At 40.4% G+C, this 27525-nt stretch overlaps 1 protein-coding gene across 9 annotated transcripts in view; it reads right to left on the bottom strand.

The window, feature by feature from the left end:
* Positions 1–990: 990 nt before the first annotated feature.
* The window catches only part of ANK3 (ankyrin 3), a 675561-nt gene continuing 649026 nt past the window's right edge, over positions 991–27525 (bottom strand). For 7 of the 9 annotated variants that reach the window (XM_059170184.1, XM_059170193.1, XM_059170187.1 and 4 more), the window contains 7 exons: positions 27096–27474; positions 25272–25322; positions 23397–23483; positions 16155–16238; positions 15971–16030; positions 14401–14481; positions 991–2414 (listed from right to left, as the gene is read on the bottom strand). In XM_059170184.1, the coding sequence (XP_059026167.1) occupies positions 14410–14481; positions 15971–16030; positions 16155–16238; positions 23397–23483; positions 25272–25322; positions 27096–27474 (733 nt within the window). In that variant the 3' untranslated portion in view covers positions 991–2414; positions 14401–14409. The remainder of the gene's footprint in view (positions 2415–14400; positions 14482–15970; positions 16031–16154; positions 16239–23396; positions 23484–25271; positions 25323–27095; positions 27475–27525) is intronic. The other 2 variants (XM_059170185.1, XM_059170186.1) reach the window with 2 other exon arrangements.

Below are 27525 nucleotides of genomic sequence, written 5' to 3'. Positions count from 1 at the left end.
CCTTTTTGGAAACAACTCATCTGATTCAGCAATTTTTTTTTTTTTTAAGCATAAATTCTACCCACAATGTGGGGCTCAAACTCACCACCCCGAGATCAACAGTCACATGCTTCACTGACTGAGCCAGCCAGGCGTCCCATCGGCAACCATCCTTAATGGACAGAAATACGGGATGCTGTCAGACAGCTCCAGGCACCCATGTACTACTGGTATGGGGCCAACTACTACCAGAGACCGTACCTACCTCATAAGGTGGTTAGGAGGACTGAGCTCCTCCAAGCAGCGTTCTTATACAGCGGAGCATGTAGTGAGGGTTCCAATTTTAGCAGGGAGAATTGCTGGTGTCACCACGACAGGTTCTGGGCTAGAATGCCAATTAAAACAGCCACGGTCACTGCCCCTGTTGAATTTATCATGTAGGGTCTGACTGCAGATTCCAGTACGTACCAGGCCGGTCAGGGCCCACAAACGTTAAGGGGTGGGCGGCTTCCCTGTCACCTGGACCCCACACACCTGGTTGATGCCATCTGGAAATGAGGGCTGTTGTCAAATCTTGCATCTTAGGGGAAGGTGGGAATCTGGGTTATCATGTGAAATGTCCCCACTTACAAGCACTGACAATGAATGCCAACGGCAAATGAGTGTTTTAGGGGTTAAAAGCAGCGGCATACTGGATGCTGGCTGGAAGGGTCCATGTACAACTTGCAGACATGTGGTTGCAATAGCCCCAGTTCCCCAATATTCTGGGGACAGCACAAACCAGACGAGGGCAAAGATCAGTTAATCTTTAATTCCTGGCTCCTCTGTGAAATGCACAGAAGTTCTGTAAACTGGGAGTTTGCAGGGCGCAACTGAACGTTAGGGACTCTAGTGACCCCACAGGCAGAGGCTGGAACAGGAGTGGGGAGGGGGCTGGGGAGGCCAGACGCCCAGGAGTCAGCCGGTTACCTTTTGCCAGAGAACACAAGGACACTGCAGAGCACAGATGGGTGAAGAGTTTAACACAATTTATTTTATGCTTAAATAATCGACTAGGTCATCCAGTGTATGGTTTTTCATACATATGTCATTAGAGCTATGTGTCAATGAATGCTGATTTTATATGAATATAATCAACAAATTAAAGGATTTCACCAAAACCCAAATAAAAATGCCCTTGAAAACACAGCAGCCTTATTAACCTAATGTGACACTGCTAGAATGGTTACAAATGATTGCCTTATTCAAAGGTGTCTACGTCTTATAGCCAGTACACGATACAGTAGTAATGGTACAGCGTGCTGCCATTCTACTAGCTACGAATCCCGGTTCAGTCCATTTTAAATTTTACCCCCAACTGGGGCCTCTTATGAGCACCATCCACCTCTAAAGCGGCAAGCATTACCCCCTTTTAAGCACTAACAGCACCCCCCTCCCCCTAAAGCAACTACCATATAGGGTTGTTTTTTTTTTCATTTTTAGGTCATTTCATTGAAAAATTGGCAATAGCAACAAATATTAGATGAAGGGCTTTGTGTTTACAGATAAAATCTTCTGTGTTGCAGTATACTGTAGTGTTTGCAAAATTGGAAAAGATTTAATCAAAATAAGGTGATACACATGCATCAAAATATTAGTATTCTGAAGAAAAAATTTTTTCACAGAACTACAGAATTCCTCATTTGGGGAATTATTTAAATTTGCAGCAGATTTTAAAGATTTGTTGTTCTTCTTTTTTTAAAATCAAGCTAGCAGTTTTGCATATACAAACATTATAATTGCTAATATACAAGAATCAGTGAATATTCCCCCCACCCAAAACCCCTCCCCCGTCCTCTAGGGTGGTCACTTGAGACCCCTAGTACGTTAAATGCATTTGCAATATTCTGTTTGTGTTCTAAGAGGCAGTGCCTTATCAACATTTATTCTATTTTTCTGTTAGAATTTATACAGTGTTATTATTTACAGCAAAACTATAGATGTTTTAAAAAAGAAACAAATAGTGTTTATACCCTGACAGTTGGGTCCAAGAAAAATAAGGCGAGCTGTTGTGGAGTTAGTAATTTTAGTGTTTTTCTGTGATTTCATCGTCCCGTCTTCTGTCCCTTCTGGCGGCAGGAATTTCTTCCTTTTGTAAATGACACCAAATTACTTAAGATAAACTGTTAACAGCATGGCTTCTTGTATATACACTGCATTGCTAATTGCACACGCGCCAATCCCCGGAATGAAAGTGAATTTCCATGCTCTGTAAATTGGCTCATGCTAAATTAAAATGTGGGTAGTTTTCTTTTTTTTTTCTTTTTGCATAAAAAAAAAATCATGCCATTAATGTGTGGAAGCGGCAAACACACACACCCTTCTCCGTGAATTTCTACTTCCTGCTGACATATCTTCCATGAATTTCTCAATACTGGCAGTAAAAACACATGATCCTGTGGAAAGAGAGACAATAGGTAGTGAGGTTAGCTTGCTTGCTTGTCTTCCATTTTTGTTTTTTGTTTTGTTTTGTTTCAGGAATTTGCCTAAGCCTTCCTGCCATTCAACAGAAAAGCCTGAGAGAATGGGGTGGGGCGTCCACTTTCTAACGTGGGGGGTTTCACAAGACTCTGTTAACCAAGGCGATCTGCTAGGACAAAGCCCTGAGGGGTACCTGAGAGCCCTTTGAAGGCAGTGACTTTTTCTAGGTAACCCCATGCCCTCCACAGCACACTCCTCACTGGATTTGTCTTTTTTGAGGTTGAGTAGGAAAAGACCCTCTTCAGGGCTGCCAGCTCTGATCAGGTCACTCAGGTACTTGGGAAAGCCACTTCCAGCCTGTTGGACCTTGTCATAGCAGTAAAATGAGAAGGCTGACAGAGGTGCTGTCTGGGATTTCCATCAACATCAAAATATCAGCAGTCTGGGGTTCTCATGGGCATAAGGACTAGGGACACGGACTCCGGATAGATTATTTCAGTAACACCCGTAGATTTTATAATAAGTGTTCACTCCCCAAAGTGCAACTCATCTTTCAAAAAGGGAGAACAGCATCATTCCTTCATTACTCTGAAATTGGCTATTCTGTGCACAAATTAAAATTAAAGACCGTCTTGCGTTGCTGCGAAGAATACTTTCCCTCCTCCTGCCCATATCAGTCACGACAAGATCGACTCATTGTATTTGAGCTTCTTTATGGGGGCTGACAACATCTTGTCTTACTGGATCATCACGGCATAAAGTATCAGTGTTTTATCACCAGTCAATACGGTCAAAATAAACCAATAATTTTTGCTATGCACTCTTTCTTCATAAAACAAAGGTTTCTGAGTATAGTCCATCCTCCTCTTTCAGGGTAAAAAGATAACATGCTTGAATGCTGGCCTGAGAACAGATTCTAGCCCCAAGAAAAAACCTGAGTAAGGCAAGAACAATTTTAGGAACAGCCAAGCTCACTCATTAGTAAGGAGCAGACTATTTCTCCAGGTGTAGGGACACCTTCAGAAACTTGCTTCTGTTGGGGCCTTTGTGTCCTCGGTGACCTTGAGGTTATTTACTTACCCCAGACAAGTTTCTTTTCCTTTAAGATGGATCACCCAGAATACCTTGGTTTAGGTCAACATGTTCGTACAGCACTTCCTCTGTCTGTTCTACTAGGTTCTTGCTTCCTTTTTTTGTATGAAAACTGCTACTAACCTCCATGCCCCAGGTCACTAATGCTTGGAGCCAAGAACATCAGAGCGTCAATCAATTCCTTCTGGGGTGATTTCTATATTGGCCCCCTCCTCCCATGACTCTGCAGAGGTGGTAGAGAAGGAAAGTGACTCATTTGGCCAGACCGTGTCCCAGAAAGTGGGCAAATCCTAGTAAAGGATTTTCACCCCTGTTACTACCACTTACTCCTTAACCTCTGGGCACCAGGGTTCTTAGATGGCCCTATGATAAGGTTACCCCGGTGTTCTTCCTCTGTCTTCCTAGGGAGGATCCTCAGCAATCTTCTCTAGTTGAAGCCCTCCCCGCGCTGCCCACACTCTGTGCAGCTTAACTGATATATAATTTATATGCCATACAATTTATCTATTATAAATATAGTCTGATAATTTTAGGAAATTTATGTAATGCAACCATTACGACCCAGTTGAAATTATTTTGCATCCTCTCTTCCAAAAGCCAATCCAGTTGCCCAGGTTAATCTTGCAATAAGAAGCAAGGTCTTCCTCTTATCACCTTAAGGCAAGCAAATTTTATGTTTTATAGAAATATTGGATATGTTCTTATACTTTTTAAAAGTGCTATTCATTATACCCATTTATATTCCGGTAGGATTCAGGTGATAGTTCAAAAAAAAAAAAAAAAAAAAAAAGATTGGGAGTGAGTTCCCCTTGTAAATCACTCCTGTTCTTGGTCATGCAATCAGAGTGTGGAACGTCATTCATTGGACCAAAGAATTTATACCAAGTACAGCGTTCTACAAAAAAATGAGCACCTTTTTGTGACGAGAGCGCCATCTGATGGAAAAGTGAGGGGGCAGGAGCCACTGAAATAGAATTTGAGTCCTTTTCCCTTTGTGGGTTTAGGTAATACATCTGAGACAAAAGCCTCTGCATTTAGGAATCTGTCTTTGGGTTTTGCATGTTTTTCAAACCCAAAGATAGTAGAAATCAACTCAGAAAATGGCTTTAGTCATTTCACTATAATTTCTTTTTTAATTTTAAGAAAAATTTTTTCATGTATAGGAAAACAGCTATACAGTGGATTTTCATGGCAGTTTACATTTCACAGATGAATGTTGTACTTCCCATACCCATTTTCAAGTCAGGCATATGCTTGAGCTTACAACCACCATTTCTTTCTTTCTTTCTTTTTTAAATTTATTTACTTATTTGACAGAGAGAGATAGAAATCACAAGTAGGCAGAGAGGCAGGCAGAGGGAGAGGGGGAAGCAGGCTCCCCATCGAGCAGGGCGCCTGATAAGGGACTCCATCCCAGAACCCTGGATCATGACCTGAGCCGAAGGCAGAGGCTTAACCCACTGAACCACTCAAGGTGCCCAGAACCACCATTTCATTGTCGTTTCTTTGGTCCCTAGTCCCCATCTGAAAAACACGAATCACCTATCTTAGCTTGATTCAGGAAGCTCTTGGTAGTTCAGCCCAATCAGTCTCAGGGCCTACAAATCTTCAGTGAAAAGCTCTGTTCCACAATTTCCAGTGGTTCTCAAACTTGGGTGAATATTAGAATGACCTGGGGAGGCTTTAAAAACAAAAAAACAAAAAGAAAAACCCCAGTAGCCAGGGCACATCCCATGCCAATTTATTTGGAATTTCTTGGGGTGGAGCCCAACATCAAAAAACATTGAAAAAACTCTCTAGATTATCTGAATGTTCAAAAAAGTTTAAGACTCAGTGATCTATTCTAGAACATTGCTTCTAAAAGCTTAATGTCCTCATGTATCACCGAAGGGATCTTCAAATGTGGATTCTGATTCAGGAGGTCAGAGTCAACCCAGAGATGCTGCATTTCTAACACGACTTCGGGGGTGTTGATACTCCACAGACCACACTAGGAGGAGCTAGACTGCACGCCAGCTATCAACACCCAGGTTTCCAACTTCCTTTTCTTTGCTCCTGATTTTGTATCCACCTGTACTTGTACTTCTCTTCCCTAATCTCCACATGTATCTAACCCCTCTCTATCCTTCAAGTTTGTGTCAAATGTCATCTCCGTGCAAGTGCAGACTGTGCTCTCCCTAAGGAGATCCCGTTGTCAGGGTAACTCTTACTCATCTTTTTTTTTTTTTTTTTTTAAAGATTTTATTTATTTGTCAAAGAGAGAGAGAGAGGGAAAGAGCGAGCACAGGCAGACAGAGTGGCAGGCAGAGACAGAGGCTCCTGCCAAGCAAGGAGCCCGATGTGGGACTCGATCCCAGGACGCTGGGAGCATGACCTGAGCCGAAGGCAGCTGCTTAACCAACTGGGCCACCCAGGCGTCCCAACTCTTACTCATCTTTAAAAACTTTGCTTGTCACAGCTTTAGGAAAGAAAGCCTTTTCGGATACGCCTTCCTTATAGCCTACGGAGAACACAGATTTGTTACTCAATTCCTTTCTCTTCCAACCGTCTCTCTTCCCTTCCCTTCTCTTTGTCTCTTATTACAGAAGTCATGCGGCTACGAACATTTCTTTCCCAAGCACTAATTCTAGTTACTTCATGTAATCTTAATAAACTACAGTGCAATTTAAAAATAATTCCCGTTTCCTGTAGATTTTTTCAACTACTACCAATAAGTGGGGCTTTTTTGAGTTGTTGTTCTGTTTTTTCCTAGTGACTTGTGATTTTTAAAATCGGGCCAGTTCAAAAAAAATGCAGGGAAAATACTGATCTATATTCTGGTCGTAAAAAACAGAGCACTAATAAAGTTGTACGGCTATTCTTATTAAATGTTACAGGCTAGGCACTGTTGTAGAGTGGATTAGCTCATATAATATTAATAACAATAAGGTATTATTATACCCTCCCCTTTACTGATAAGGAAGTAGAGCTCAGCGCTATAAAACAAACACAAGTCTGCACACTTAGTACACATTAGAGCCAGAAACAGAAGACAAGCCACCTGACTCCAGAATCCTTGCTCTTCATGTCAAAGCCAAGGGTTTTGGTTAAGGAGGGATTTTTTTAAAGGGTAAGAAAAATAAAAACATGGGGTACCTGGGTGCTCTGTCGTTCCCAGGGTCCTGGGATCGAGCCCTGCATCGGAATCCCTGCTCAGAAGGAAGCCTGCTTCTCCCTCTCCCACTCCCCCTGCTTATGTTCTCTCTCTCCCTGCCTCTCCCTGTCAAATAAATAAAATCTTTTAAAAAATGAAAAACAAAACTATATAAAACCTATCTGTGCCGGGGCGCCTGGGTGGCTCAGTGGATTAAGCCGCTGCCTTCGGCTCAGGTCATGATCTCAGGGTCCTGGGATCAGGTCCCGCATCAGGCTCTCTGCTCAGCAGGGAGCCTGCTTCCCTCTCTCTCTCTCTCTCTGGCTGCCTCTCTGTCTACTTGTAGTTTCTCTCTGTCAAATAAATAAATAAATAAATCTTTAAAAAAAAAAAAACCTATCTGTGCCAAATAAATTCAGGGAAAATCTTTAGGAGTGAAGAAATTCAGGCTGCATCTCGGACTTCTGGGAAGCAGAATCAGGAGAATCTGCTGGGTTAAAATCCAGACGTGTATTAACTAGACCATTGGGGTTTTGTCTCTCTCTCTTCATTTGTTAGTAAAGAGGAATGAGAATGCCGGCCTTACTAATTTCCCCTGGAATTTCTCTGCATGGGTGTTAGCTTACACTTCAGAATACTTTCAGTTGGGGCACGTGGGTGGCTCAGTGGGCTAGGCCTCTGCCTTCCGCTCAGGTCATGATCCCAGGGTGCTGGGATCGAGCCCCGCATCGGGCTCTCTGCTCAGCAGGGAGCCTGCTTCCTCCTCTCTCTCTGCCTGCCTCTCTGCCTATTCGTGATCTCTGTCAAATAAATAAATAAAATCTTAAAAAAAAAAAAAAAAAAAAGAATACTTTCAGCTACCCCTGGTTTCTCAGAGAATGTCAGGGATGCTGCTGTTCCGATTTCTCCCAGGGTTCCCTCCGGGGACCCCTCATGTCGTGGTCTACCTGCCGCTGATCCAGGCTGTCTCAATTCTACTAACAGTTGAACTTACCCAGTGCTTCCTATGGGCTTGCCTGTCGCTATTTGAAGTGATTTACTTGTATTAACTGAGTTAATGCTCCCAACAACTCCTCGAGGTATGTTTCTCTTATCCCAGTAGAGGTAAGGAGATTAAGGCACAGAACCTGGCTAAGTTCACGTAGCTCGTCAGCTCCCTGGCAATTCCCTCCACTCAGGCCAATTCACTTCTCACTCAAATACCAAACAGGACCGCACTATGATCTCTAGCCCAGAGTTCTCTCCCTAATCATTGATGAGTGTCAAGGGTCCTGCGTGTTGACCATCTACGAATCACACAGGCTACATCAAGCCCTGATTTTGTTTTTGTGGTCTTCGCTTTTATGGTTCTGTTAAATGATTACCTACATACAAGCAACCCCCAGTATCTTCAATTCTCACCCTTCCCTCCCAACATAGAACTCATCTAGTTCCTCAAATCTGTTCTTTCCTTTTCATTCTCTCTGCCCCAGTTCAGGCCCTCATCGGTGTCTCAGAACCGATGTTCAGACTCCCTTCTCCCTCTGTTACTGCTAGGGTCACCTACATCTTATCTGATCATACTATTCTCCTACACAAAGCCTCCAGGGGTGCCTCACTGTATCCAGGATAAGGGCCAAAGTCCTGAGTGAAGCTTGCATGACCCATGTAAGCTAACACCCAGGCATGTGGAGGGTCATGCAAGCTTCACTCAGGAGTTTGGCCCTTATCCTGGATACAGTGCTATTCTTTAATGCTATTCTTTCTACAAAAACTAGTTCAAATACACCCTTTCAAGAAAGTTTAAAAGATCTCCTCCCTTGGAGGTAATTGTATCTTCCAGTACATGCCCTGAGCATGTTGTTTCTATCTTTTACTACATTTATGTATTTTGATTGGTGCAACTTACGGTCCTGGGTGCCCCTTGGACTAGACTGTAAAGTTACAATGGGCAGGAGTTCTCTCAGATAATAACGTCAAACTGAAGAAAATGTCTTACAACTTTGTACCTTCCCTACCACTTACACGGTGTGTCACAAGCCTTTCCACCTAGTTGCTAAGAAGTAAAGGGGCTCTAAATGCACGTGGTCACCTATTATAAAAGCTTGTTAGCTAATCTACATTATAGGAACATTTCTCTCATCCATTGCCACGGAACTGCATGGATTGAGGGATCCTGAGGTAAAACCAACCAAGTATGCTGGAGGGCTGAGGCTGAACCTGTAGGTGATCTTAGATGAGGGGACATCTAAGATCCTAATCATTGATCTTAGAAGAGTTTGGAGATTTCTACAGCAGAAGTCAGGACAACCTTTTAAGTCCTATTCCTCTTCAAAATCGTACTCCCTGGGACTCAGTCCCAAGCTCCTTCTTTGCTCCCCTTGACCCCCTCCCTGGAGGATCACGTCTATTCTCTGGTGGAGAGTATCTCCACCATCTCTTCAGGGAGTACTCTCACGATTTTTGCAGATCGGCCCCAACCTTTCTTCAGAGCTCCAGATTTTTGTACCTACCACAGTACTTGGATGGCTCCCAGGCACCCTCAAACCCAAGTCCCAGCCTGAATGCTTGATGTTCTTTTTAAAAGCTGTTCTGCTTCTGTTCCTTTCTCTCCTACTTAGCTGTATAAGCCGAAACCTGGGAGTCATTCCTTTTTAAAAAATTATTTTATTTTTATTTTTTTCTGGGAGTCATTTTTAACCGTCTTCTCATCCTCCCCTCAAGCTAATCGACCTGTTGATTTTCCTAAAACTACTGCCCAGGTCCTAGCCCTGGGCTTATGGCCTAGGGGGCCTGACCAGTCACCTTTGGTTTATTCTTGTTTCCCTCCAACCAACCCATTCTCGACATTGCCTATGTGCTTAGAAAAACAGTCGGCTCAGGCTCTCGGTTATAACCCTTCAGGGGCTTCACATTCTTTTAGAATGACATCAAAAGCCTGTCCTCTGGCCTGTGATGATGCATCCCTCCCTTATGTCATCTTGTGCCTGCCCCAGCCACCACCAGCTCACCGGGCACTGGGGTGCATATCCTCTTATGTTTCCTCAGCTGTGCTGGGCCTTTCCCCGCTCAAGGAACCTGCACACGTTTTAACCTTCGCTTGGATCCTTTTCCCCCTTCTCTTCATGGTTGGTCCCACCTATAAAGTCTCTGTTTAAATGACTTTTTTTTTTTTTTTTAAAGATTTTATTTTTAAGTCATCTCTACACCCAATGTGGGGCTCGAACTTATAACCCTGAAATCGAGTCACGTGCTCCATGGAGAGAGCCAGCCAGGTGCTCTAAATATCATGATTTCTGAGCATCCTTCCCCAGCCACCAAAGGTCTAACTATGTTTCTGCATTATTCTTTTACTGGATCTTGGGTTTTGTATTTTCAGTCCTCCAACATCTGTCCCATCTCATTTCCCCCTACAGGCTGAGGCATTAGGAAGGACAGGGACCGTGGAAGTTTCCTTCACCATCGTACATCTCCCTTTCCACTTGCAGACAGGTGGAAGCTCCGATATTTTTTGAAGGAATGAAAAACATGAGTCACTTCTGGCTCAAAAGTGTTAAGCAGGGGCCCTGTTTTCACACTCAGCTTCCAGATGGCTGTGAGACCTGAGCATTTCCCTCAAAAGAGGTTTGGGATACAGCTGTTTCACAGTCCTTGACGGTTTATACCTGGGAACCTTCCCTTGTTACAACCTTGCTAATCAGCCTTCTAATAGTGTTTATGAAATAAACATTTGGAGATTATGGCTACCTTAATTTGCTTTATTTTTAAAAAGAACAAAAACCTGAGTATTTTCATTGTGTAAGATATGAAGACATTTATTATCATTTGCCTATGGACATCTATTTGATTCAAATTTGCTTTTAGGTCTTTAATCATCATCAAATACTACTTAACTATGAATATGAGTAATAGTAAAGAACCTAGGTTCTGGATAAGTTCAAATTTTGTTCTTTTGTTCATCAGCTCTGTAGGACTTTGAGTAAATCATTTAACTTTTCTAAATCTCAGTCTCCTCATTAATAAAAAAGAGATAGTAGTACTTACCTTATAGCATTGTTTGGGGGATTATATATGGTAATGTATGTAATGATCTTACCTAGTACCTGGCATAAGTAATCATTTGCTAGAACATGACTATTATTCCTAAATAATTTTAGAGATGCAGCTAAGTGCCACAGAAAGGGCAGTCGGTAGAGTATCAGAGTATCAGTCACCTTGAGTTTAAGTCCTAGTTCTACCAGTCAGGGTGTGTGACTGGTGTGAATGTCCTTGACCTCTTCGAGTCCTCAAATATCTGTCTATAGAAAAAGCAAAAAAAATTGGCCTGACCTCTCTAGAGGCATGTTTGAAGGATTAAATAAGACAAAAATGTAAAAGTACTTTGTAAAACTATAAATCACTACATACTATGTACAAATCTGTATAGCTATTGTAAGCCATTTGCTTTTCCCTTACATTAAAAACAGGATGGCTGTGACTCGGTATTAAAGAAAAGTGGGTGCAGGATTCTTATAGCTCAAAATAAAACGGTTCTAAAATGGAAAATAGAAATTTTGATGTCACCATCTGAGACTCAGTGAAACTGGGCAGCATTCCATTTCTTAGTTGTTTTGTTATTAAAAAAAAAAAAAAAGGCAGACAGCAGAGCTATAAAAACTCTCAATATATTTGCAAATTGATTTTTCCAGAGCACACGTTCAGTCTCCTGGAATTTCAGGTGGTTTTCTTGGACTCATTTCCTCAGTTCACTTCAGGAAGGTAAATAATCACCCTGGAGAGTAACGTGAGGCTTCCAGTCAAATCACTGTGCTCGCTCTCTGACGTGTGCAGTTTGCCTTAGGCTGGAGTTATTTTCATGTTCCTGTGACTTCTACCTGAATTTCTCTCTCCTTTGAGTGGGGGGCAAGTGAGCCAAAGCCCTGACAGCTTCTTTACAGGGTAGATTATTTGTCATTTGAAGGGCTCTTGTACATTTAGTGACCATGTCCTGTGTGTATTCGTTTACTCAGAAGGACCTAGAAGAACAGCACGGATGTATTTTTGGGGCATCATTTACTCATAGATTAAGGGCACACGTGGCTCTGGAAAAATGGCTCAGTGGGTGGGGGCTACCTTCCTGGTTCTTTCCCAGCCAGCATATGAGGTGGACCGATGCAGCTGGTGAACTCTGAGGTGCATCCTGGAGCTGACTGAACTCTCTTCTAGATTCATTCCACGTGTCACTCACAAGGGCTTACTAACTCAAGATCGCAGACTCGTGCTCCATGTTTTAGGCAGCTCCTGTGTATGTGTGTGTCTTGCCCCAGGCTGGGCTGTAAGGCATGAAGAAGTGGGTTCATTCCAGATACCGTGGCACTAATGCCGGGGGCCATTTCCTCCTCTCTCACCCTGCGTGAAAAGCAAGCCATGTCGATGGCTCCTGACTCAGCCTGCCTCTTACCATCCTCACAGCCCAAGCCAGTCTCCACAAGAGCTTTGTATTCGGTTTTCTGCCCGTTCGCTCCTGCCACCTCCAGTTCACTTCTCTGCTTGCTGCTAGAGCGAGTAATGCTGAACGTACATTCAGTCACACACCCCCAACCCGAGACTTTGCACAACTTTCCTTCTGCCTTTAGTGACAGACCAGAATCCCTACAGAGAGGCTCAGGAGGCTTGAAAACTCCTGCCTCTCCTACCTCTGCAGACCCAAGGTCCAAACTCTCTGCCAGTGGCACTGATGGGTTGTCACGGCTCCTCCTTTGCGGTCCTCCCCTCCCCATCTAGCCTTTGCACAGTGCTGCTGTCTGCCTAGGTGGCCCCAGACACCGTCTAACTCCCCTCCTCAACCCAGTCATGTCCCGAGCAGTCTTTTACACTGAGCTCAAACATCACCTTCTCAAGGGTACCCTCTCTGTCACCTCAGAACTGTCAAGTCTCCCATCAACATGGTTGAGAGTGTAGGCTCTGGTGGAAAGTTGGTACCCTATTTCTACCACTTTTTATCTATGTGACGTTGAGCAATTTTGGCCCTGTTTCCTCCCCTCTGACATGGGGGTGATAAAGCCATCTCTCCAAAAGGATTGGCTGTGAGAATTAAATAAAGAGCAGGATGGAATACTTGGAGGTGTAATATGTAGTAAATATTATTATTTCCAGAATGTTCCACAATTCTTGGTGGTTGTCTCCATGCCAGTAAATATGGATGTGACCAATTAGGACTGGTTAATATTAAATCTCCACAACGTAAGCTCAGTGAGGGTAAGTACCACATGAATGTTGTTTACTAAGAGTTTCTCAGTACCTATGCAGAAAGCCTCATGAAAGGAAGTAAAATAAATCTTGGAGTGAATAAACACATGGTAAGGTTTTTTGAGAGGAAGGGGCTAGGAATTTATCTGGGCCTGCAATATTAGGCACATGCCCTCACCCTAATCCTAAATCTGAGAAAAAAAAAAAAAAGATGTGGAATCTATATACACAATGGACTATTACTCATTCATAAAAAAGAATGTTTTAAGTCTTGTCATTTGCAACAACATGGAGCTAGAGAGTATTATGCTAAGCAAAATAAGCCAGAGAAACACAAATACCATATGACTTTACTCATATGTGGAATCTAAGAAATAAAACAAATGAGCAATTAAAAAAAAAGAGAGAGAGAGAGAGAGAGAGGCAAACTGGAATCTATTTGTTCTTTTCATTTGGACCAACAGGGCTGAGACAACTGTCATACGCAGCCCTCAAGAAATCATGCTACTTCACCTCACAGACTTAGGGAGAAGTTTTCAAATTTCTTTTCAAAGCTCCATCTGCTTTTTCACCCCAAGTTACCTTTACTAATTGTAACCATGTAGAAAACAACAGGACAATGTAAAACTTAGAAAACAATGTTAAGGAAAATACCCTCGTCTATGAAGAAAAAAAGAATTTGTTCAGACAAATTCACACAAAGCATACCAAACATTTAACTTAAAAGAAAAATAGTAGTCCATTAACCTCCTATTTAATTTACTTTGGTTTATGTAAGATACACCAAGTAGTATATAGGGATCCCAGTCATTTCATTTAAACTTGGCAACCGCTCTATTTCACCAAAATTAAATTGTCAGGGGGCGCCTGGGTGGCTCAGTGGGTTAAGCCGCTGCCTTCGGCTCAGGTCATGATCTCAGGGTCCTGGGATCGAGTCCCGCATCGGGCTCTCTGCTCGGCAGGGAGCCTGCTTCCCTCTCTCTCTCTCTCTGCCTGCCTCTCCATCTACTTGTGAGTTCTCTCTGTCAAATAAATAAATAAAATCTTTAAAAAAAATAAAAAAAAAAAATAAAAAAAAAAAAAAAAAAAAAATTAAATTGTCAGATGTCATTGTGCTAAAATAGTGAAAGGCTCGATCTACACATATCTGAGAGCACATCTGTCAGAATTATTTGTTGCCAGGAGTTTTCCTGTTAGGTTGTAGAATGCTACCACATTGCACTCTAGGAGGAGACTCAAATGTCACTATTTACATTTGCTTCTGCAAACACCCTTTACATTTAAATTCCTGACTAATTTGTGAGGAGGAAGTTTATGGACTGTGAACTGAGTTTTAGTGTGCGTAGGGATGTGTACATACATATAAAAACTTCAACAGCTTCACACTGGGTATTCAAAGCTGGAACTCAGTGAAAAAGAGAGGGAGAGGGGTGGGGAGATCTGAATCACTTATCCAGGGAAATGAGAGGTTTCACAGGAAGTTAAGGCCAACTGTTGCTGATATGAGCACTCCCATCGCCTTGACTAACCGTTTACTGTTATGAATGGCTCTTCTTTTCCACATTCCGGATTTCCTTCTTTGTTGTCTTCACCTTATAACCTTCTCCCTGCTGTAAAAAGGAATATACGCATTAAGATTTCATAGTAAAAGAGTTCTAGTTATAGAGAGGTTCCCATGCTGGTCCCTTGAGGCTGGATTAAGGTAAGTGAAACACAGTTGAAAGCACTTTGTCACCTCATGTCCCCAAATACACACAATCCATTTGGCTTAACCACACGGCCTAGCATTATGGAGGCAAGCTAGAGAGCGCGTCAGAATGAATACAGTAACAGAACTGTGCTTCACAAGAACTCAATAGGTTAGTAATAAATAAAAGGTTAGTGATAATAAAAATAACAAACAGTAATAAACAAAATTTTAAAAAAGGTTAGTTTAAAAAAAATGAGTTGCTGGTTCACTTTTTGTAGTAATCATCACCAAAGCCCTCAAGGCACCCAAACTCCAATTCTAAAAAAAAAAATTAGTAAATTATAATTTATTTCTCCTCAAGCCAACAGAATTTTAAGGGATCTGTTGTGTCGAGACCAAAATTCCTTAGGAAAGCACTAATCATGAACTAAACACCATGGAAATGTTGCTGATCTGAGGGATTTTTTTTTTTTTTTTTTTTTTTTTTTAATCTGTGGAATCACCGAGCCCCTCCTCTTACTCCAGATCAAGCGGGCATGTCCATAAAACAAGACCTCTCTTCACTGAGCACCAGGGACACTTTTCTCTGAGAGCAAAGTTGTACAGATCCTCCGCGTTCACCTGCTTTGTTACTGAAACGCAGTAGCCTCTCCACTTTTCTGAGTTAGTCTTGAGAAATTTTCAGTTCACGTTTTCTTAAGTAAACACAGGCTACTGGAGTTCCTATTTTCCGAATGAAAGGGTTGTAAAGATCGGAGAAAAGGAAAGAAAGGACAAGTAGCCAGAGAGGTTTTGTCTGGGAGATGGAGACACATTTGCCAAGCTACACTGCCCAGCGGCGAGTTTAGTTCTTTCACTGGCCGCCGGAAGTGGGCTATTATAAACCCAAAGAGGATGAACCTTGCTCAGGTCAAGATGAGGGAATTCCTATTTCCCTGTAGAACACACTGGAAAGGGAAAATGTATAGATTTGATGTAAGGATCTTGAATTGAGCTTTTGGCCAGTCTAACATTTAAATCCTGTACATTTGCTGGAAGTAAGCGCCCTCCATCCTCCCCGCCGGCAGGGGGTGGGTAAGGCGGAGGCAGAGACACTGGGGCACTGCTCAGGGGGCTGGTGCTGAGAGGGTTTGTGTTTTATTTCTCTTACATGCTTGAACCAGCACATTCTACCCTCCAAAAATGAACTTATCTCTGTGAAAACTCTAAAGACAATAAAAAAATATAGAATGTTAAGGAATGTTAAGAAAATAAGTCCTTTTCCTTCATCCTGATCAAATGCACAGGGTGTCAAAAGCAGCAAATGCTTCAAGCTGCCACACTGCAGAATCCAGCCTGTTAGCAGCACGTTCTAGAAAGTTCCCACAGCATTTATCCTCTACTTTTCTTTGGCATTCCCTCTTCATTACCATGGCATCATGCTTTCTCGCTTGTGGGAGAGCAATTCGTCTTATCACTTTCCGAGTGATCTGTGGGAAGCAATAGTGAGAAGCAGAGATTTTCCTGTTTTCTATTTTAAGAGGGGGCGCTACAGCAAACAAACAGTAGAAAATCTAAATTCCAAGAGAAGCATAAAATCCCAAGGATGATTACTTTTCTCGTGATGAGGTTGCCTTCTTCATCAGTAAATTGTTCTTCTGTGACAGATTCACCAGGCATGCTCTTTGCTTCCTCTCCCTAAAGGATGTGGCGTAGAGATTAGCAGCGTACTAGATGGACAGACCTCCACACCACTCCATACACCACACACATGCTCTGTGGACTTTTAGGAAAAGAAAGTATAAATCCTACTTGCTACTCCTGGGCAAGGGGCAAAGGTGGGCTCCTCTGAAGGTTACTTAGTAGCCAACAACATTCAAAGCACTAAACCTTACATATGTACAAGAAAGATGGTTAGCAGCCAACTCCAAGAAGGAAGAATGATAAAACACAGTTACACATGGATATACAAACCAAAACGGTTCATTTGTTGAAAAAAAAAAAAAAATTAGCCAATGATTAGAGCTCTGCTTAGATCATCTCATTTTGAATACAGTATCTCTTGGTTAGTCCTACCAAATCTCTCAAATAATTTTTGGGTTGCATTGTGCTTAATCTAAAATAAGATGGTCCCTTAGTTGAGGTCTTATTTATTGCCCTTGTCAGGTTTTTTTTTTTTTTTTTTCATTTAAAAATTCATCTACTAAGGGTAACATAGACATTTATTTTACAAGCAAATTTCAGAGTACAGAGAAAACCTTTTTATTTTTCTTTAAAACTGAGCCTTTTGTGGGTCTTCAAATAAATGGGAATGACTTAGATGAAGTACGTAGTTTCTGACTACTATGTTCAAGGGAAGGGGTCTTATGTGATGATAGATCATCTAATCTCCATGGCTACAGACAAAGAAAATATCAGTACTAAAGGAATTTAAGATGATGTTATCTTTCTGCTAGTGACAGCTAACTGATTTAGAAAGGGAAACTGTCAAAGATCTTCCTCTGGTGACTTTCAAAACATGGAATAAAGTCTTAACTCCCCATGGCAGGGGCCTATTTTCCAGCTTGGTAGATTTGAATGGTCCTTAATCTTTCCCTATTGGCTCTTATGATTGTATAAGAAAAACCACTCAGCCAAAGTAGGGTTGTATTTGCAATATATTACCTTCTTCACTGATAATCAACTTTCAGTTAGTGCCATATATAGTTTGGGAGAACAGGGACAAACAGTGCAGACCTAGTCTAGGGACTTAGTGACCTGCTAGTCAGACTTCTTGCTGAAAGGGTGGCCTGGATAGTGCTACAGAATCATGTTCTGCAGTTGTTCCCCTGCTGTTGTTTTAGGGAAAATGGCGGATCACAGAGACAACCGCTACATTTCTGGGATAGCCAGGATTCTAACTCTTTCAGTGTCATTGGTCTAGAGAAGGTAGTAGTTCTGATAATTTTGTTAGCACTAGCCAGTGGTTAGAAAGTTCTGTGACTGTTTTATGTCACAGCCAGTAGAAAGGTGCACTGTCATACAATGACAGAGTAAATAAAGACTAAAACATTATCTTGTTTGGCTAACAAAATTCTGTTTACATTCTTTTCTTTTTACAAAGTGACTTTATAAGCTTAGAGATTGTGGGTCATGACTGGGTAAGACATGGACTCATTTTCCTCACTGTGGTATAGAAAAGTAAGATGTGGGATGCCTGGGTAGCTCAGTCGGCAGCACAGTTAAGAGGGTGACCGGAAAAATGTAAAGGTCTCATGCTTAAATGCACTAAAATCTGCAACAAGTTTTTATGGGAATGTTATTTATATTTCCTGTGGTTTTAAAAAAAAAATTATTTTAAAAGTAAAGGGGCACCTGGGTAGCTCAGTGGGTTAAGCCTCTGCCTTCGGCTCAGGTCATGATCTCAGGGTCCTGGGATTTAGTCCCGCATCAGGCTCTCTGCTCGGCAGGGAGCCTGCTTCCCCCTCTCTCTCTGCCTGCCTCTCTACCTACTTGTGATCTCTCTTTCTCTGTCAAATAAATAAATAAAATCTTAAAAAAAAAAAAAAAAGTAAAGGCATAGGGGTGCGGGCTGGTTCAGTGAGTTAAGCGTCTGACTCTTGTTCTCAGCTCAGGTCTTAATCTCATGGGCATGAGTTCAAGCCTCACACTGAGCTCCACACTGAGTGTGGCACCTACATTAAAACAAAACAAAACAAAAAAAAAGTGAAGGCATAAAGACATCAGAAAAGCCAATAAAAGGTCAAGAAATATTTCCTTCTAGTTTAAAAATGAATAAATGAGATATTTTTGAGCTAACTCGGGGAAATTTCCAGCTCTTTGCCTGTTAGCTAATTTGAGGACCCCAGGAAAATCCAGTAAAATAAGACCCTACTAGATATGTTATGAATGGACTCTTTAGTGGGGAATGATGCCAGTTAACTATTTGCATGGTTGCTAAGAGGAATGTGAAATAAGGTATATTTATAAACATAGAGAATATGTGAAGAATTTTGATTTATATTAATAGCCTTAGAAAAAAGCAAAGCCCTATTTATAAATAACAAGTCATATAAGTTGTTGCGATCTACTCTGGCATGTGGGGCATTTTCATGCTTCCTACTGAAAATTCATACTGTTTGTGTACAGTTAAAGATAAAGATACCTCTCTTAATCATCAGTGGCCATTAAAAAAAAAGATTTTTATTTATTTATTTGACAGAGAGAAAGAAAGCACAAGGAGGCAGAGAGAGAGAGGGAGGAGAAGGCTCTCTGCTGAGCAGGGAGCCTGATGCGGGACTTGATCCCAGGACCCTGGGATCATGACCTGAGATGAAGGCAGCCGCTTAACCAACTAAGCCGCCCAGGTGCCTTTCAGTGTCCATTAAATACAGCCAATAAGTGCTTTAATAAGACCAAAGTAAGTTGTGTGGTGATGTGAAAATTCACTAAACTGGGGGAGCAGATTAGTTAGGAGCTGAATAGAGGAAGAGGGAAGACAGTAAGGAGTCAGGAAACATGTTCTAAAAAAATAATCCATCTTTAATTCTGTCAAATATATTAGAGACCAAGTGTTTCCAAGGGGAGGTCTTTTTGGGGCCTTTCTTTAATGACAGAAATGACAGAAAATAATCTCTAATTAGTTCCTAAAGTTCTAGAAAACAGTTTGTACTTTTAACTGAGCAAAATTTCCCCCCAGGTCTTGTTGATGACACTATTTTTGGCAATACCCCCCCCCCCACTTTTTTCTTTCCTATTTCAAAGGAAAATTACAGCACATATGGTGTCACAGTAGCATTCTGGCGGCCACCTTAATGAGGACTCGCTGTTCTTCCCTTTGGACCTCTGCTGGAAGCATTGCATTTCATAATTTTTATTCCTCTGTCCTTGAATAAAAGGAGGGAATAACAGCATGAGATGTACCAATTTGCTCTGATGTTTATAACATTAGGACTTAAACTTTACCCCCAAATGGGATGGATATCACAGTTGTGACATATATAACTTAGCAGGTTATTAAGCAGTATGTGATGGTGTAACCTATTTTTATATGCTGAGAAACCCATTTGCTGGGGATGTGTGTGCATATGCATGCACAGAGCGTATGCATACATTTTATACACGTATCAATACAGGTACATAAAAATAATCTGAAACTCATAAACAGTGGTTACCGTTGGGAAATGGAATGAGTAGATCAAACTTTATATGCTTTTGATTGCTTAATTTGGGGAAAACATGTATGTAAACTCTTAATTCAAAAGTTAGTAAAAAATGTTCAGATGTAGAAATAAATACAGTTTAATTATATAATAATAATTCAGTTACTTGAATCTTACCAAACTCCCTAATAGTTTGGCTGTGAGTTAAAGTTTTTGTAATCACTGACTTTGCTAAGCAAATGCTATATAAAAAAGCTCATAGGACTAGTTAATTTACTAGTTACTAATTAAAATGCTTCTAAGCATTTGAAAACATTGTGATTTCTCAAATTACAGAAATAAATGGATGTGCTTATACTATCTAAAAATCCCCCAACTGGAAGAGTTTGTTTACTTGACTCATTCCTTAGGGACTTGAAAATAGTCAATGTAAAAAAAAGAGTCAATGTAAAAAAAAAAAAAGTAAATTATATGTAATGTAAAATGTAAAAAAAATGTAAAAAATAGGCAGTGTAAAAAAAACAAAACAAAAAAAAATGAACTTGATAAGTGCATACATAATTAAAGAAAAACTATAAAATTATACTTATACTCCATCAGTTGTACAAACTGAATGGCTAAGACAGATTGGCCATGACTTGCAGTCATGAGACCCCGAGCACATCCCCTGCTGGTGTGGACACTGCAGCCCAAGATAGTTGGGGGAGGGAAGGAACAGCCCCAAAGTAGTTTTCAACTCTGAGAGCCTATATGCTAGAAGGATGACTATGGCAAACAGTATAAACATGCTGGTCCAGCCCAAGGCTGGACAACCTCCATAAACAAGGCCAAATTCTCAGCATTCCAGTCCCATCAGATAATTTCCAGGAGAGGCAGCCCATGGCTGCCCTGTTCCATGCCACTGGATATATTTAAATGGCCAAGTGCCTAATTTGGTCTAGGAAAAGTTATTCCTTTATAATTTGTTCTAGAAGAGACAGAAGGTAGCGTTGAGGGAAAGGCAGGGAGAAGACAGTGCTCTGGAAGGCTAGAGGTCAGGTTTTGAGGTTCTACACTACTTGCTGCTTTCCTGTCTGGTTTTGGGTAAGCCAACTGTTCTCCAGTCCCTTGGTTTTTGTCATCTCAGAAAAGAAGTGATTTTAGTATCAATGATCCCTTTCCATTGTAACATTCTCCTTCTATGTTTTTGGCAGAGGCGGTTCCCATGTCACAAGTACCGTATACTACAGTACTTTCAAGCTCTTTTAACATTAGAAAGATACCAACACGTAGACTGAAGAGAAAAGCAGCAGAAGTGTGATCCTTTCCAAAAGCCCCAAATATCTTACAGAAAAAGTATAACCAGATTCTTATGTATGTGATTTGTAACAATTTTTTATCATACCTATAGCCTTCAATTCTAATTATAGCTACTTTTTCTAGCTTTTCATTTCTCCAAGTTTATTTAATTCTATCATTTATACAGCGCTCTTCTCACTTAAAACCCATGCTCTGATCATTCCATGCATCCTCCCTAAAATTACAACTTCAAAATTACACCACTTCGGGGCGCCTGGGTGGCTCAGTGGGTTAAGCTGCTGCCTTCAGCTCAGGTCATGATCTCAGGGTCCTGGGATCGAGTCCCATATCGGGCTCTCTGCTCAGCAGGGAGCCTGCTTCCCTCTCTCTCTCTCTGTCTGCCTCTCTACCTACTTGTGATCTCTCTCTGTCAAATAAATAAATAAAATCTTTATAAAAAGAAAATTACACCACTTCAAAAAGTGGGGGATTTGGGGAGAACAGACTCCTCTGTTTTATGAAGCCATCATAATATAATTTTGTCTTTTAAACTTAAGCTCTTAATAAAAATGTTTATATATTTCACATAGTTATCTATTAAGTTCAAATATATAAATAACACATTCTGATGAAATTACTTAAAAGCTAACTTGCTAATGCACATGTAGAATTCTAGAAGACCAAGAGAAATAACCCTCATTGATCTGGTGGGTTTTGTGTTTTTATTGTTTTGTTTTTGTATTCTTCAGAGTAAAACTTCTTTATCCTCTTCTTCTCTCTCTCTCTCTCTCTCTCTTTTTTTTTTTTTTTTTGCAGGATTATTTTCTTCTGCCTTATATAGAGAAGATTCAGCTTTTATAATGAGCAGCTTTTACAAGGAATGCGTTAGATTTGGATGCAACGTGAGTATGATGCGTGTTAGGCATAAAAGGCAAGTCATAAGATGATATCGTCTGGTGCACTTTTTCGGATGTTTCACTTTAAAATACCATTTCTTGAAGACCTCTATTCTGGAAAGGGCACAGCCTGCCGGAGCAAAGAGTATAGCTTTACCTCCTTCAGAAAACCTGTATTAAGTATTTCTTTCCCTAATCCCAGCAAATGTGTGGGAAGTGACTATGAGGATTTTATAAGCACGGTGAATAATTGCAAATATGCTGGATACCAATAAGTAATTTGGCTTGCCTAGATGGAATTGTCAAAGAAGTGATTCATGCATTTTTTTTTTTTTAATGTTAAAGCTGTCTATTGATTGATTTGGGGATGGTTTAAGATTTAGACAAGGACTTACTTTCTTCTCTAATGCTTCCAGAGCCTGAGAAAACCTACTAGAGCAAATTTGGCAGATTTTCTGCTCTTCTTTCATCTGATCTACGTACAAATGTACGTAGTGAAAATGTACAAACAGCGGGATTAAGAAATTTTAGCTGCCTAAGCCAACTTTTCCACTCTCTAGGGGGTCTCCTGACACTTTGGAAAAGGATGATGAATCTGATAAATGCTTTTCAACAGATATTTATCTTTCTTTCCTTCTCTCCAGAGCTGTCCACCAAGGAGCCTCAAGTTACTTGGACCATGTTCAAAGGCCCGTGTGTTGAAAATGGCTTCCGGGTTTCTGCAGTCAGTTATTCTAACATCAAGAAACCTTTTTCTAAAGACAGTAATGAAGACAAGCAGCAGACTGTGAGAAGCACTGGGCTGGACCTGACCAGGCATACAAAGTCAGGGCTTCCAAACGCCTTCGTGGGCGAAATGAAGGTTTATTCATTGCATTCAACTGTGCTGCAACGGGGGGGGGGGGGGGGGGGGTAATATTTTTCACTTCCAGTAAAAAATGGTTCTTATTCTTAAAAATACAGCCTGATTTTCTGTATTTATTAGTCAAGTTAAAGTCTTTTTCAGAAGGTTTTGTCTGATTTTGTTTTTGTCACTGATATCCATGCCAGGCTATAACTCCAAATTCTCAGCTACTGTTTGGTAATAAAGAACTGATTTTTACTCAAGATCTGTTCAGGCAGTAGGAATTTGAGACTGAGGAGGGGGCCTTTTCATTATTTCCCTGTCCTTCTCCATCTGACCTCATACCTCACTGTGGCCTCTGACGTTTCCACTGAACATTGCATTTCATACGAACTGTTCTCTCACCAAGATAAAATCTTTGTTCACATACAACGCTTTTTCAGGGAAAACAGGATACAAATGCCAAGAATTCTTAGACAAAATTACAGCTGCCACAAGTCAGACACAGGCCTAGACAAACACTCACTACCATGCAATATGACCCTTTCCTCTTGGTGGTTGTTCTTACAAGCTTTCAAATGTGCAAAGAAACATATAGAGAACTGCTTAATTATCAAGCATGCTGAATTTTCAAGACCGAAAGGAAGGACCTTCTAATCCCAGAGCAATGCCCCATCACGATCTGGCTACAGGATACCTTTATAATCAAACGCCGGCGAATAACGCGGGTAGTGACTCTCCGTTCTTCCTCTGAGCTCGAATCACTCTCACTGTCTTTCAAGTCCTGATAAATGCATTTTTTAGTATAATTTTACCATCACATTTAAAATAAAGACATTCTGAGAAGGGAAATCAAAAAAGAATTACTTTCACTTGCTGGTTTTCCCTGCTAAGAACATCACGGTATATATTTGTGAGAATCTTAAAAAAAAGAATGTAAGTGTAAGAAAATTTTGAGCAGGACCCTAGATGAAATGACTCTGTATATGTATGCATATATGTGTATATGTATATTAATATATATTTAATTACATTGATCTTTATGTGCACATATATAGTAAAGATCAATGTAATTACATTAATTAAAAATAACTATGAGACTACAGGCTTACTCATTATTAGTTTGAAGAAACATTGATATTCATTTAAAATTTGTTTTAAATCTCTACACATTTGACCTGAATGGCCATGCTTCACTTGATTGACAGAAACAGGTATAGGATTTCTGATTTTTATGAAATTAAAGAATTGACATGAGTAGAATTTGTCACGTATATTTTTATCAGGAGATTTTTAGTAGCATAATTTTCTCCTAACACACAATAGGTACTCAGTAAGAGTTTATGCAAATGAATGAAGGAATAATGTAAAACATGTAAAAACTTGGAGTTTTATTTTAAGAATCTGATATGAAATGAGGACAGAGAAAACATCTGACAGACAAGAAGATGGTGTAGACAAGAATACAGGAAGTACACAAAATTTTAATTTTTGGACAGTAAGGATGAGACAAAGGAAAAACTACCACACAGTTCACAATTCAAAGGGACAAATATCTCTGGCTTCTTCTTAACTGTCATGGTGAAGACTATTTACTGAATGATTTTATCTCTAAATTTTAATGGTGGAATTCTGAAAATAGTTCTGGCATTTTATTTTCTAAATTTGGTAGTTGCCCCAAATCTGAGAGTCCCAGAGATAGAAACTGCAGTTCATATGCATTGGAAAAATCACTGGCAGTGTCGGTAAAAATAGGGGGGAATAAAAATTGTTACAGGAGGTACAAGTATTGGCTAAAGTGATTAAGAAATATTGTCAAATAGATAATAAAGTAGGTTACTTTTCACCCAAGTTACACTTAACAAATACTTCAAAATATAATATCAACCTTCACTTTGTAAGAAATTTCACCTGAACAAAACACCCTACCAAATGATATGGTATTAAAAGGGAAGAGTCTTCAAGTTTCTTATTCCATGCAAAGATATTGGCTACTAAGTTCCCTCATACTGTTAAAATGTTTTGAAAAGATCATAAAATTCAGAAAACGTACAGCGATCCCAGTGCTTGAAGGGAGGCACTGAAATAGCTCAGAAAGTCAGAAAAAATCAGAGGCATTCATGTTGTGAAAGAAAAGAACTCCCAGTCAGCATTCAGGAATCAACAGGTTAGATGAGGCAAAAGAGAAAATTCAATCTGAATTATTCATACACAGAATTATAAACTGGGGAGAGGTTTTGACTTGGGTAAATTGAAAAGCAGAACATATGTGCATATAAACACTACCAAACCTAGACATGAATTGCATTAGAATTCTCTCAAGAATCCTCGGAGACTAGTCCCCTACAGAAAGAAAAAAGGCCATCTGGCCAAAGTTTCAGTTTTTACTCTCTGCTAATCTGAAGGTGAAAGGTGGACAGAAGATGCTAGTAGAATCTCGATCACGATTCCTTTTAGAGAATTCTCGAGAACTGGCAAAGAGGGTAACTAGTAGACAGACAAACGGGGTTGTTTCAGTACATTTTACTATGGGTCACGGCATGGAAAGACGTGGAAAAGAGCAGAAGTTTACCTTGTAACAGCAGGCAGTCATCCGTGTAAGAGCCGCACCCGGACTTTTGACCTGATTTTTTAGGGGACAAAAAGGGCGCTGTTTTCTGAGATTGTACATCAGATGACTTACTTGGTTGCTGCTACTCTACTCCTGTCTAGCCACAAAGGACACAACCTGAACATGTCTGGATTTCTTGTGAGATCAGAAACTCCCAGAAACTTTAACTCCGTTAAGAACTTTTATGCTCATGAAAAGTTTTTAGGCATTAGAATAGGACTAGTGACAAGACCAAAAGCACAACCTCATAAGCAATTTGAAAACATTTTCTAAGAGTAATTATATTCCAGTACTGATGAGTCATTATGTTCCAGTATTGAAGACTCAGCTGAGCTTCCATTCAGGGTTAAGACTTTCCTTTCAAACCCTCTTTTGCCTTCTCCCTGGTTCCCCAGTGGCCAATATGTGCACACACACAACTGCTTATTCATATTTAGATGATGATTTGATTTCAGAACTTCTCTATGGATTTTTAATGGTAAACTTTCATAGTTAAGATATCACAATGTTATTGCTTCTTTCTATATTTTGTGGACTCATTTCAAAAGGGAACATCCAAGGTCATACTGCTTAAATATGCTAAGAATTAACTGAAAGAAATCAAACCTCAAAACCCATTTGTCAGGAAGTGACAGGAAAGCCTGAGAACTTTACTTCCTCTCACGTTCCCTCCTAACATGTGGGAAACCGGTCAGCAGCTAGCCCGCAGAGGGACCAGGAAAGGATATGATTCGTTGACCAGCTAGCTGATCATTAGCTCCCGAGTGACTGGGAATTTACTCATAAAGTTTTTGTAAACCACAACTTCATCATGGGCTTGCTATCTTACAAAAGAATTTTTTGTTTGTTTGTTTCTTTTAAATCCCAAACACTGCAGGAGATCTTAAGCACCACTGGATGTTTTAGGGAAAACTGCAAGTGTTACTATTCCAAGATGTCCATGTCTTGGCCTACGCCTACCGCATGGTTCAGGAAAAGACAAGCCTGAGAGAGCAAAAAGCAGTAAAAAATGTAGGAAATGGAACTAACTTTTATTTTCTTTTATCCGTGTGTGAGTTATAAATTTCAGTTCCAAATTTTTTTAATATCTAAAAGTGGTAAATCTCAAAGGATGAAAAAAAAAATCTACCACAAACACATGTTTAAGTACAAAGTGAAAGCAAATAATTCTAGGACACTAAGGCTTCAAAATTACAAGAAACAAATACTAAGAAAATTTTCAACTTAAGATATAAAAATGATTAACATGATAGTCCAACTTCAAATTTCTCAATGCAGTCAAGCAACACTGTATATACCCACCTCATTTCAGCCTTGGGCCCTGGGTTTCTTTAATTTTGAAAACACACTTTCAGATAACAGCCTTTATAGGGTAGAACTCTTAGGTGGGTCACATCTATAAACTCTTTAAGTTATGCAGAAGAACCAAGAAAAGCCAGAATAATTATCCTCCTTCCATAAGACAGACAACTGGGCTGGGAGTTAGGAAGCCCAAATCCAAATCCTAGACAAAAATTGCCACTGGACTTTAAGCGTAACTTCTCTGTAGTTCTTTTTTTCTCCGGAAAAATGGCTGAAGGCATGCATATTCCTTTGTCCTACTCAGTGAATGAAAATATAATCAAATAGCATGAGTGTTACCTAGTTCTTTCTTCACCCCCACCATTAGTGTTAGCACTGATAATTGGGAAATAGTAAAGAACCAGCAACAAGATTAATCAAAGAATGGGAAGCATTAGTACTGTTGGTTTAACTGACAGTGTATCAGATAACCGGACTGCATACCTTTTGCTCAGACCCACTGGACCCCTCTTCTTCGTGCACATTAAGTCTTGGCTTGCCATCTGCCGGAGGAGTCCTACTCATCTTTTTCATACTGACAGGCACACAGGGTTTAGGTTCTTCTATTACAAACTTGCTGGTTTCTTCTAGAGCTTTCTGATAGGCTGTTAGCGATGATGCCGGTTCCTCCACATGAGCAGATCCATGTATTTTTGGTTTCAGAGTTTCCTTAACACTCTGTTTCCCTATGTCATTTTGGGATTCTGGAAAGTAGGATTTTGTCTTTGCCTCTGGAGTGACTTCTGCATGGCTCCCATTTGCTTCAAATTTTCCAGGTTCTCCTTTGAGATATGAGGTAATAGAATCTCGACACTGATCAGGGCTGCAAACGAGAAAATGTGGAAATTTATAATGGTAATACATGGCTGAATAT

This window comes from Mustela lutreola, chromosome 4 (genome assembly GCF_030435805.1).
Source record: "Mustela lutreola isolate mMusLut2 chromosome 4, mMusLut2.pri, whole genome shotgun sequence".
Lineage (NCBI taxonomy): Eukaryota > Metazoa > Chordata > Mammalia > Carnivora > Mustelidae > Mustela > Mustela lutreola.
This window is presented reverse-complemented; position numbering and strand designations above follow the sequence as displayed.